Genomic DNA, 13,314 nt, shown 5'->3' on the forward strand with positions numbered 1-13,314 from the left:
AGCCTCACTAACTGTGTGACCCTGGACAAATCATTTAACCCCGTTTGCCTCAGTTTCCTCATCTATAAAATGAGCTGGAGAAGGAAACGGCAAACTACTCTAGTATCTCTGTCAAGAAAACCCCAAAGAGGGTGACAAAAAGTCAGGCCTGACTGAAACAAATAACCAGCAACAAACAACAAGAGAGGGTTAGTCAATATTCCACATCTGGAACACTGTTTTTGGTTCTGGACACCAAATTTTAGGAAGGACATTGATAAGTTAGAGTACATTCAGAGGTGGGCAAGCAAATAGGGAAGGGTCCTGTGTCTGTACCATATGGAAATTGGTTGAAGGAAGAGGAGATAATTTGGCAGGATAGAATAGGATGAGATGACTACATTCAGGAGTGTGCTAGAGTCCTTAGTCAAGAGCTAATCTTTATTTTCAATGTGAGCATTTACATCTTGAAAATCAGGAAATGATACAAATCCAGGCTTCACTGATTGTTTTATTGATTGTCTAAATGTTAATAACATGATTCAACTTTAAAGGATGCCATTAATACAGAGTTTTGTTTGTGTTTTTTTTTTCAAGAAAGCCAGTTGTTAAACTTTTACCAGCACAACACTGACTGTATTAAAATATTCAAAGGACTATAAGGTGAAAGAAATATTAAGATTGTTTTGCTTGGTCTAACAGGGCACAGGAGTAACAGGTAGAATTTGTAAAGAAGAAAATTGAGGTTTGATATAAAGAAAACCTTTCCAGTCACGTTGTTGTTTTTCAGTCGTGTCGGACTCTTCATGACCCCATTTAAGATTTTCTTGGCAAAGACACTGGAGTGGTTTGCTATTTCCTTCTCTAGCTCATTTTATAGATGAGGAAACTGAGGCAAACAGGGTTAAGTGACTTGTCCAGGGTCACACAGCTAGTAAGTATCTGAGGTCAGATTTGAACTCAGGAAGATGAATCTTCCTGACTCCAGGCCCAGCCCTCTATCCACTATACCACCTAACTGCCCTTTTTAATCATAAGAAGTATTTAAAAATAGAATGGGCTGCCTTGGGGGGGGTTTCCTTTACTTGAGCACAACCAGAAGGCTGCTTGTCAGCTGAATTTTGGAGGAGAGTTCTTGTTCAGGTATGTGGTTTTCTATGTAGGCCTCTGATCTTTTTCAGTTGTGAAATTCTGTCTATTTGTCACAACTCCCTTCTAGACTATAAGGTCTTATTTGTCATCATAGATTTCTCAGTACCTAGTAATAGCACTTGATAAATGTTGAATTGAATCTTCCTCTGACTGCCACACTCCTGATCCTGGACAGCCATATCACTAACATGGACTAATATAGGTAACAAGGGATATGTGGAGAGAGTATGAGACAGACTCATAACTTCCATTGGCAAACACTTCAGATGGCCTAGTAGTAATATAGCCATCTGGCAGAGTAGCCTGTACAGCTACCCTGCTTGACATTGTCTAGTTATGCCGCTGTCAGGACAGTTTTCCCCTTACTGCAGGTATTTAAGCAAAGACTGGATTATTCCTGGTCAAGCCTGTTGGAATAGGGACTCTTTTCTGGTATGTTTTGGACTAGAGATGACTTCTGGAGCAATTAGGAGGTTGTCTCACTTTTTTATGTGAAGGATAACATATTACTGTTTTGACAGATCTCTCTCTAAGTGTCAGTGTGGTGGGGCAGTTAGGTGGCACAGTGGATAGAGAGAGCACTGTTCCTGGAATCAGGAAGACCTGAGTTCAAATCTGCCCTCAGACACTTACTAGTTATGTGATCCTGGACAAGTCACTTAATCCTCATTGCCTCTAAAAAAAAAAGTCAGTGTTGTAGAGTAGTTGGGCCTATGAACCATGAAGTCCTACCTGGGTACAAGTCCTATCTTTGACATATACTGGTTATATGGAAAGGTCACTTAATATCTCTGGGCCTCAGATCCTAAATCTGTAAAATGAGGGATTTGGGCCTCATAATCTCTAAGGTCCAAATCTAAATCCGTGTTTCTATACTCAGAAATATGAAGTGAGAGGCAAATGCCAAGTGAATAAGGATGGGAGCTATTTTTGTAACTGTAATCCCCAAGATACATTGGCATCTTTCAAAATTGGGGTCAAGGGCAGCTAGGTGGCACAGTGGATAAAGCACCAGCCCTGGATTCAAGAGGACTTGAGTTCAAATCTGACCTCAAACACTTGACACTTACTAGCTGTGTGACCCTGGGCAAGTCACTTAACCCTCATTGCCCTGTAAAATAAAATTAAATTAAATTAAATTAAATTGAGGTCAAGGTCCTTTGCCCTTTGGAGAATTAAAAATAAAAATAAAAAACTTTAATGGCAAGCTCCTCATCTTTTCATGTCTCATGATGGACTTCTGATCAATTGAACAAACATTAAATGCACCTAGCGCACAGCAGGCATTTAATAAATGCTTATTGACTAACTAGTTATTATGTTCTTGATAAGTGACAGCATGGATAATTAGATAGAGGTCTGAGCTTGGTGTCACCAATGAAATCACAGGTCTGCTCCCTACTCTACCCAAATGCACTAGGCACTGTCCTAGGTGCTGAGGATAGAAAGTGACAAAATACTCTCTTCCCTCAAGAAGTTTACCTTCTAAGAAGAAATAAAACATGTATGCAGTTATGTAAATACAAATTATGTACCAGAGGGGGAGAGCAGTCATCACTGGGTATGGCAAGGATATCCTTATCAATTTTGGGCACATTTAAATTTGGGGCCAAATTTTCAGAAACATCTCTTTTTTGGATTTCAATATATAAAGACCACCAATGGCAAGAGCCTCCTCTTTTCTTTGGGCAGGGGAGGTTGATGCCAAAATGCCCTGAGAGCCACCTCCATGCACCAAGCTTAAGATGTCCCATGGTATTCATTCTTCAGTTGCCAAATTAATTTCTCTCCCACAACCCCTCTCTTCATTTCAAGTGCTATTATTTACATTGCTACAGAGACTCCCCAAAGCTGACAACACACAGGACTTATACAACAAAGCACAGAGGCTGATCTATATATGTTACTACATAATATACATTACTATATACATTATTATGTAATGCAAAAGACCTTGATTGTATTATCAGTAGACATCGAAAATATTCTCTTCTCCTCTGCTGGTATGTGGAGGTAAAAGACTGGAGCTAGGTGGCTTTTCAGCATGCCTGTAGGTTTTCTAGAATGTAAGAACAAACAATTGTGTTACATTTTTTCACCTGTTATTTTCAAATGAAAACGTCAGAGTGAACTTGGCTCTGATCTGGTGCTTCTATTCAGCCTGGAGAAGGGTTCAAGTATATTGCATTGTGGGATAAAAGGGCTGAAGCAGATAATACTCAGTTATAGCAACATAACTCAGTGTGAGACGAAGCCCTGAGCTCTGTTGCTCCAACCAAGGACAAGGTTTCTACAAAAGGCAGAAGGCCCAGGAGGTAGAGAGAAGAGGGTTGTCTTGGGCTGGATTCCAAAACAGGTTGTTGTAACTTCACAAAGGCAGGTGTAGGTGTTAACAGTATTTAGAGAGCAACAGAAAATGCCAGTGGAAATAAGGACATCTGAGCAAGATGTGTTCAGTCATTTGCCAAGAGTTTCCAACATGCTGCTGCACTGTCCTTAATGATATCATGATATATAGGCTGGGTGGGAACGTGGGGTGTGCCTCAAAGAAAATAAAAAGAGTGACTAAAGGAATCTTTTCAGAACTATGTGGCTGGGGAGCGAGTTAATGGTCTTCCATTATAGGCAAACAGGAACTTAAGAGAAGAGGAATATGTGGAGAGAAGGGGTAGCAAGCATCTCTTGCTCCATGGGTTACATGATGCAGAGACATAACTTAAAATCTCTGCAACTTGTATAAATTTCAAAAGGTATAATTGTTCCCTCCTACACCTACCTACCCCTCCAGACCAATTTACAGAACCAATGAATACTCTCCTTTCTTCCCAACCTCCAAGACTCTAGATATAAATTAGCAAATTGCTGGTTGACATTTACTGAGAATCTGCTGTTCACACAGGTGCTGGGTGGCATACACATACAGTATGGTTCTATCCTTGATGAAAACTCATGGGGGCAGCCAGGTGGCGCAGTGGATAGAGCACTAGCCCTGGATTCAGGAGAACCTGAGTTCAAATCCAGCCTCAGACACTTGACACTTACTAGCTGTGTGACCCTGGGCAAGTCACTTAACTCCAATTGCCTCACAAAAAACAAAAACAAACAAAAAACCTCATGGAGGATATGACCATTATGACTCTCAGTGGGGAGGTGGGAACTTGATGACAAATAAGGGAGAGTTGATGACATTCCACCCCCTTCCAGTATAATAGCTTGTGTAGCTACACAGCTTGATATTGTCTAGTTATGCCACAGGAGACATTTAAGCAGACTGAATTACTCCTTGTCAGGTAAGTTAGAGTGGGGATTCTTTTCAGATATGTGTTGGACTAGAGATGACTTCTGAGGTAGCTAGGTAGCATAGCAGAAAGAGTGCCTGGTCTGGAGTCAGGAAACACTGAGTTTAAATCTGGCCTTAGACACTTACTATGTGACCCTGAGCAAGTCACTTAATCTCGGTTTGCCTCGGTTTCCACATATGTAAAATGAGGATGATAATAATAGCAGCTACCTCCCAGGGTTGTTGTGAGGATCAAATGAGATCATTATAAAGTTCTTAGCACAGTGCCTGGCATATAGTAAACACTATATGTTTGTTGTTGTTGTTGTTGTTATCCTGATGTCCCTGACAGTTTTGAAATTCTATGATTCTTTGATTCATCCTAGAAATGGGCGAGTTATTATCTTAGATAAGGTTGAACAACCTACTCAATGACTGGGTATAGACCTAATCCCAATTGACCAAGGTGACTTATAGATATAAATGAGACTAAACCAGGAAAAAAGGAGGTCTTAATGATAAATAAGATCTCAGAGACAATCCATGGAAGTACCATTCAGGGAAGGAATGCTTGGATGTGGATGAATGCATTCTTATTTACTGCACTTGATTAAGGGGACTACCTAACATCTTCTAAACCCCTGTAAATCTTAGTCAAATGGAGACCTATGTAGTAAAGGCTTCTCATGTTCATTTGAGATTGGGAAGCCAGGAAAGTCATCAGAATTTGACCTGCACAAAATTGTGAATTAAACAAAGCTTGTCTTTGGTACTTTCCTGCCTTCTCTTTTCTTCTCCCAGCTCTGATTTCATAGCTTCGCAATGTCTTCCCATTGTCTGTAGTTACTCCCAGCTGAAATGCTCCCCCTAGTCTGCTCTTTCTGTGAAGTGCTATACTCCAAATGTTACCTTTGTATCCTTGATCCCTTCCTTCGTCCTTTCCCCCAGTATTATTACCCTCAGCCCAAATAGATCTCAGGTCATTGTTAGGAGAAAATCAAAACTGAGTAAACCAATCTGCACTGAGCTATGAATGACTTATAGATTCCAACATCCTTAACTCCTTCTCTTTGATACTCTCTTCTCTTGGCTTTTGCTTTCTCTTGGTGTTTCTATTACCTGTCTGACTCTTCTTTCTTGTTTGTTTGTTTGGTTTTTGGTACTGCTTTTTGTTTATTTTGCTGGTTCATCTTTTACTCCCTAAGTAAAGTTCCCTTCTTTTATTCTTCAAGGTTCCCTCCTCAAGTCTCTTCTCTCCTATCTTTATACTCACTTCTTTGGTGAGCTCTTCCTCTGCATTGAATTCAATGATCACATCTATGTAGATGGCTCCAAAATCCACACATGCAGCCCAGATCTTTCCCCACCTCTGATTCCCCAATTTCACTTGCTGGATGGACAGCTTCTCTTAGATGTCTGCTATCACTTCAGACTTAACATGGCCCAAATTGAACTAATAATATTCCCTACCCCCAATTTGCCTTTTTGCCAGCTTCCCTATTTTTGTGGATGGCACTTCCTATTTTCACTTACCAAGACTTGGAATCTTGTAGTCATTTTTGATTCTTCCTTCTCCCTCACTTCCCATATATAGTCAATTGCCAAGTACTATCCATTTTGCCTTGGTTATTTCTCTTGGTTCTATTCCCTCTTCTCCTCTAACAGACACCTTCCAAACTAAGACCCTTATTATCTCCCATTTGGATTATCAAGATAACTTTGTAAATGCTCTTCCTGCTTCTAATCTCTCCTCTCTCTGATTTATCTTTCACAATAATCACCTAGTGCATGGATGTAACCATTTTACTTCCTGACCAGAAAGCATTGAGTGGTTCCCTATGTAACGATTGGAATGATGCCACCTGCTGCAGACTTACTGTGGGAGGGCTCTGCCATGAGGAGAAGGCATCTGAGGGCAAGACATGTGGCTCTTTGGCATCAGGAAGTGACATTTGCTTGTGGGAAGAAGAGGGGGCAAGGCTGGCACTCTTACTCTCTTTCATCAGGACTCTGGTGGAGAGGGGAGTGAGAAATGCGCTCTCCCTTTAATAGATAGATGAATCTAGGCCTTTCTCTTTCTCTTCACCAAATTCTTATTCTCCTTAATAAATGCTTAAAAGTCTAACTCTTGCTAAAACTTATAACTTATTGACGACCACTCATTAGATATTTTAGACAGACTAGCTAGAATTTTAGCCCCTTACACCTATTACCTCTAAATAAAATAGAAGTTCCTTGGTGTGACATTTAAGGGTCCCTCACTCCACCGTGCTGCTGCAACCTACTTCTTCAGACTCATTTTGCATCACACCTTTGTATGCACTGTATTCTGGCCAACTTAGATTCCTCTCTATTTCCCAATTTCATCCTAGCTCTCCAATCTTTACTTATTTGCAGAGGCCATTCCATTTGTTTGGGATGCACTCCTTCCACATCTCCATCTGTTGAAAACCTTGCCTTCCTCTTAGTGAACTTCCTTTAAGTTTCTGTACTTGAATTTAGCTCAGTCACCACTTTCTCCATGAAGATTTAATCTCCCTCATTCCCACCATTGAAAGGGGCTTTTCCTTCTTAAATTTCTGGTGGCACCTTTTTTGAACCTCTCCAGCTAGCCACAGGCATATAGTATAAGGGCAGTGTGCTGTACTGTTAGGATATCAGGCATGTCTTAGCATCAGAACTAGATTTGGGTTCTGGCTAATACATTTACCACCTGTGTGATCCTGGGCAAGTCATTTTATGTTTCCTTGTTTGTAAAATAGGGATAGAATACTTACAACAGTAACAACAACAATAAATAGCATTTATATAGGACATTAAGATTTGCAAAGCACTTTACCATCATTATCCCACTTAAGCCTCACCCTGTGAAGTAAAGTGCTATAGATATTATTATTAACATTTTACAAATAAGAAAACCAAAGCTTAGAAAGGTTAAGTGGGCAGCTAGATAGCACAGAGCACCAGCCCTGGAGTTAGGAGGACCTAAGTTAAAATCCAGCCTCAGACATTCACTACCTGTGTGACCCCGGGCAAGTCACTTAACCCTGATTACTTTTAAAAAAATGGTTAGGTGACTTGTCTGAGATTCAGAGAAGTTGGGTGAGCTTTTTATGATCATACAGCTAGTAAGTGGCAGAATTGGGTTGAACATGACCTTATTACTATGAACATGTCTTTCCCCTCCTATTAAATTCTAAGTTCCTTAAGGGTGAAGATTATATTGGGGTAGTACAGTGGATAGAGTGCTAGACCTGGAGTCAGGAAGACTCATCTTTCTGAGTTCAAATATGGCCTCAGACACTTACTAGCTGTGTGACTTTGGACAAGTCACTTAACCCTGTTTGCCTAGTTTCCTCATCTATAAAATGAGCTAGAGAAGGAAATAGCAAACCACTCCAGTATCTTTGCTAAGAAAACCCCAAATGTTGTCACAAAGAGTCAGACATGACTGAAAAATGACTGGAAAAGATAATATTGTTTTTTCATCTTTACATCTAACACGTTGCCCTTCACAAGATAGAAACTTAATAAACAATGGATGCTTATTAAAGATACTTCCAGAATATTTGCATTTTAAAAGAAGAACTCCTTAACCCAAAAGTTTGAATTTTTCATGGTCACAAAATATCTAGGTGGTAGTAAGGAGGTATTTTTGGCTGAGGAAGGGACTTCTTGGAACTATCTAAATTCTACTTAAGAAAACTCCAGGACTGTTTTCTGTTAATCTGGTAGCATATAGTATGGTCCAGAGTGGAGAGATTCAGAAACCTTACCCTGGAACATAAGGGTTCCAAATTCGGATTATTCGATCCATTCCACCTGTTAGTAGCAAGTTGTTCCTTTTACAGAAGGAAAATGCTTTGACTCCTTTATGCACTTGGAAAACTGTCTGGTCACCCTCTGCACGTCTCTGGGGCACACCAAGGGATGCTTGGTGCCATTTTCTTACTTTTCCATCTTTCTTAACATCTCTTAGTTCCTTCAGACTTTGCTCAACATTTGTTGTTCCAGTGGTACACCCTGAAAGCAAAAACCAAAAAGCTATTGTTAAATAAAGCTAGCCAATTTTCTGCTGAGTTGGAAGATTTTTGAAGGTTCTGGGCTTGCATTCATAGAGGACAGTCACTGTCATTTTCTGCTCCAGGCTCTTAGAATATAGATATTCTGAGCTGGAGAATGAAGGCTATTTCCGCAGGAAAAGAAAGTGTTTCCCATATGTCTTCTAGAAAGAGGGAACTAGCGCCATGTAGGGGGTGAGAGGGCATCAAGAAGGAAATACAGTTCCAATTAAACCTTAAGCAGGGACATGCTGTTAAGCTGCAGCCTGAGGAATTTTTAGGGAACATTTTCCACTCTGTTAAACAGTGAAATGGGTTCTTAGGGGAAAGTTATAGAATCTCCTCTGGAGGACTTTAAACAAGTTAGTTTCTTATTACTATAATAGCTAATGCAGCTGGCATTTAAAGAGTGCTTTATGTACATGATCTCATCTGATCCTCACAATAATCCTGTCAAGCAAATATCATTATTATTTCCATCTTATAGACAAGGAAACTGAGGGTGAGAGAGATTGGGTGATTTGCCCATGATCATACAGCTAGTAAGTACGTGAGGCAAGATTTGTACTCAGGCCTTTCTGACTCCAAGTAGAACATTTTATCCACTGTACTTTCTTCTTTGGAATGGTTTAAGGGCAGTCTTTCCAGAAAGCACAGTTCTAGACGACATATAAGTATACAACTCCAAATTCAAGAAGCATACCTCTTATGTCCAATGAATAATACCTTATTTCCCAATAAATTAGGTACTTAGATGGATCTGTGATCTCACTGATGTGAGATACTAGTACAGATGGTGGATCCCTCAATGCCTTCTCCTCCTGTGTAAGTCTTATGCATGTCTTTTCCCTAACACTTTCATAAAGGATCTCTCCAATGTTCTGGAGAACTTTCTCAAGTTGTTACAGTATCACAGGGGATATAAATTGTTGTTCATGTGTTATTTTTTTCCCACTCTTACCAGTAGATAGTATGGAGTACAGAGAAAAACAAGGAATTATCTTTGGTAATAGAAAGGCCTCTAAATAAATGTGGCATCCACTTGAATTACTTGGTTCAGCTGTTTAATTGCTATGAGCAGTGAATTCAGTCCAATAACCAATGGGTCAATTTAATTTTATGGACAGTTTCAATAAATAGCTGAGCTGATGGCTCCACATGGTCACAGTCTCTCTTACGTTTCAGATATTTGCCTTGCCACAAAGAAGACTAGAGGAAGAAAGCTACATGCCAATAGATATGTATACATGTTCCTTAAAAACATTAGTTACTTATAAAAGCTGTGTGGGCAACCATGTGGTGCAATGGATAGAGTGCCAAGCCTGGAGTCAGGAAAACCTGAGTTTAAATCCAACTTCATACACTTACTAGCTGTGTGACCCTGGGCAGGTCACTTCACCCTGTTTGCCTCAGTTTCCTCATCTATAAAATGAGCTGGAGAAGGAAATGGCAAACCACTACAATATCTCTGCCAAGAAAACTCCAGTGGGGACAGACACAACTGAATAATACCTCAACTCAACAACTCAGCAACAATAACAACAAAAGTTGTGTGATGTCATGGAAAGAGCCCTGGACTTGGAGCCAGAGGATGTGAATTTCAGTCCCAGCTGTGCCACTTACTTGACAATTACCTTGTCAATAGTACTTAACCTTCCTGAGCCCCAGTGTCCTTATTGGTAAAATAGAAATGATAATACTTGTATTACTACTGGTAATAATGACAACTGACAACTGACATAGCAATTTGACATTCACAAAGCATTTGACATACATTGTTTCATCTGATACCAGTCTCACGGGGTTATCTTTAGAAAGTGCTTCATAAATCTTAAAGCCCTAAGTGTGAGTTATTACCACTCTCTCCCCCAGTTTGGCATGTGCTACGCAGATTCCTGTACCCAGTTGTTGTTATTAAGTCATGCTCAATACTGCGCCATCTTCCTGCACCCTATATTGCCCAAATCCTTTTCAAGGGTCTTAACAAGGATTCATAACCTGAGATCAATTTACTTGTTTTCTTAATATTTTGAAAACTACATCCTGAAAATTGCATTTCAATATGATTGGTTTTCTTTGTAATCTTATGTATTTATGCATTTAAAAAACATTATCCTGAGAAGGGGTCTATGGGCTTTAGAAGACTGGCAGAAGATTCCATGATGCAATAAAGGTTAAGAACCACTGGCTTATAATAAAGACGCAGAGAAATATTAATTTCTTAATCTTTTTCTTCTTTTAGGTAACTGTCTTTATAATTTGTGACTTCAGCAATTAGTTGGGTGTTGATTGGCCTTGTTTGGATACTGCACCTGTTACTATAGACTATAAGTCTGACACATTTCCCAGCAATTACCCATAAGATTCCCTAATCAAGAGAATTCCAACAAAGGGAAAATTACCTGATTGGAGCACATAACTACTGATTTAAAATACATGATTGGACTTGTAGCAAATTTAAACAAGCTATCCTATAATGATTAGAGAAGACTTGGAGAATTAAAAAACCCATTCCTTGCTCTTGCTGTATCATCAGCATAGTCAAATAAGATGCAGGGTATTAGAAATCTGGCCTCAAAGGGCCAAAATGATGAAAATATCCCTTCAAATTCATGGAATTTAAAAATAATTATTCTCATTGATCATGTCAGTTTGATATTGAAACATAGTTCCCAAAGCAACCCAAAACTGTCTGGATTTTAGAAAATAATAGATCAGCTTAAATATTGGTTGAATTCAACTATTATATGTATTTGACCTATCAGTTCCACATTTGCAAGCCTTGAAAAGCAGACTATTCTCAGGAATCCTTGAACAAACAAACATTTCCTGCCCCCACCCCCAATTCTTAGATATCCCTTCAATTCTATTATATTTACTAAGATGCCTTAACCTTAACTTGGCAATTCAGCTTATGTTCCTGGTCTAATTTTCTGCCTCTGTTTTTGCACAGGCTGTCCCCAATACCTGGAACTTATTCCCTCCTCACTTCCTCCTCCTAGAAATTCTAGCCTCCTTCCAGTCCTAGCTTATGTGCCATCTCCTATGAGAAAGATTTGCTGGTCCCCAATGTTGTTAAGAGTTCTCTTTTTCCTTCTAAAATTATCATGTGTATAATTTTTAAGATTAAATTTAATTTTTTAACTAACAAGTATTTATTTTCTTTGTTTCCCACCTCTCTTCTTCCTTCTTTCTTACCACACCTTCCTAAAAGAAAAACAAATAAATAAAGCCCTTGTAACAAATATGCATCATCAAGCAAAAAAAAAAAATGCCTACATTGGCCAGGTCCAAAAATGTATGTCTCATTTTCTATGTACTGTATCTGTCACTTCTCTGTTAGAAAGTGGGTGGCATTTTCATCATTGGTCCTCTGGAATCATGGTTGGTCAATGCATTGATCAGAGTTCTTCAGTCTTTCAATGTTGTTTTTCTTTATAATGTTATTGTCTAAATAATTCTGGTTCTGCTTACTTCACTCTGCATCAGTTCACACAAGTCTTCCTAGGTTTCTCTGAAACCATCCCTTTTGTCATTTCTTAGAGTACAATAGCACTTCATTTTATTCATATAGCATAATTTGTTCAGTCATTCCCTAATTGATGAGGACAGCTTTCATTGTGCATATTTCTCTGTGTTTTATCCCACCACTAAAAGGAAAACTTCTTGAGGGCAGGGACTGTTTTTCATTTTGTCTTTGTATCCTTAGCACCTAGGATGGTTTCTTCTACCTAGTAGGTACTTAATAAATGGTCATTGGATTGGATTTTAATATATCACATCTGAATTCACAATCCCATCCCATGGAATAAACCCTTACAAAATACTGCCACTTAGACTTGGTGACATCTGACTCTGTTCCCTCCTTCACACCGCTCACTCATATTCCCTGTCCTATTGCCCTCCTGAGTGGACCTCTAGGAACTTGAACTCAAGAGGCCTTGCCCACAGCCTAATCTGTATCAGCAGTTGGGCTGGGCTGGGCTAGACAGGAGTGGAGTGTGCCGCTTGGTTCCAGTCATTGAGCAGGTGAGACAATAGAACAGTGGTCATATAGTCTACATTTTTCTGATATCTTCAAGAAAAGGTATACTTTTAATTAGGCTTTGCAAAAAAGATTAACCTTCATCAGATTTTGAGTTCCAAAAATGTAGTCAATATAGCTATTAGATAAAGAATACTGTCTCACAAGATCAAAACATTTCAGAACTGCCAGTGAGGCTTAGGGACTGGCTCTAGGTCAGTAGTTGGCAGTGTTTCAGAAGTGACATGTGACATCTTCATTTATTCAGTCTGCTGCAAAATTCCATGTGGTACATAAAATGGCCATCCTTCTAGCCTCAAATCAGAATGAAGCAAGAATCTCCAGGTTTGGCTCTTTTCCATGTAATGTGTTGAAGATATACTACTAATTGTTAGGGAAAAACAATGACGAAGTGTGAAAAATCCCGAAGCGATGACTCTGCCCCTTAGGTGAGTTAGCAGTGCTCAAGGAGGGAGTAAGGAGTCATGGGAGAGGAAAGAGAGGAATCATTAGACCTTTTAGAAGATTTGTAGGTTCAGAGGTGGAAAAAGAGAGAAGGAAACTAATAAAAACCAGGAGAGGTAGAGGGGAACAACCTGGGGTCGGGTGCCCAAGAAATGGAGAGGAAATGGACACTTTTTTCCTTCTCCTTTTTTTTTTATATAGGCACAGATTTGTGGCTAAGTATACCAAACATAGATGTCTGTCCTCAGTCTTCTAGGCCCTAACAAGAGATATTGTAGTTTCTCATTGATTTTGGTGGAATGTGCATCTGTATACCTTTTCAAGTCATTCATTGGCTTAACAATGTGTGCCAG

General features: G+C 39.4%; 1 protein-coding gene across 1 annotated transcript in view; it reads right to left on the minus strand.

Annotated features, from left to right (window-relative positions):
* The window catches only part of LOC122747801 (WD repeat-containing protein 49-like), a 118,389-nt gene that overhangs the window by 75,678 nt on the left and 29,397 nt on the right, over positions 1-13,314 (minus strand). Inside the window, exons 4-5 of the mRNA XM_043993629.1 lie at positions 8,188-8,434; positions 3,085-3,190 (exon numbers count right to left, since the gene is read on the minus strand). Coding sequence (XP_043849564.1) covers positions 3,085-3,190; positions 8,188-8,434 — 353 coding nt within the window. The remainder of the gene's footprint in view (positions 1-3,084; positions 3,191-8,187; positions 8,435-13,314) is intronic.

This window comes from Dromiciops gliroides, chromosome 3, assembly GCF_019393635.1.
Source record: "Dromiciops gliroides isolate mDroGli1 chromosome 3, mDroGli1.pri, whole genome shotgun sequence".
Taxonomy (NCBI): domain Eukaryota; kingdom Metazoa; phylum Chordata; class Mammalia; order Microbiotheria; family Microbiotheriidae; genus Dromiciops; species Dromiciops gliroides.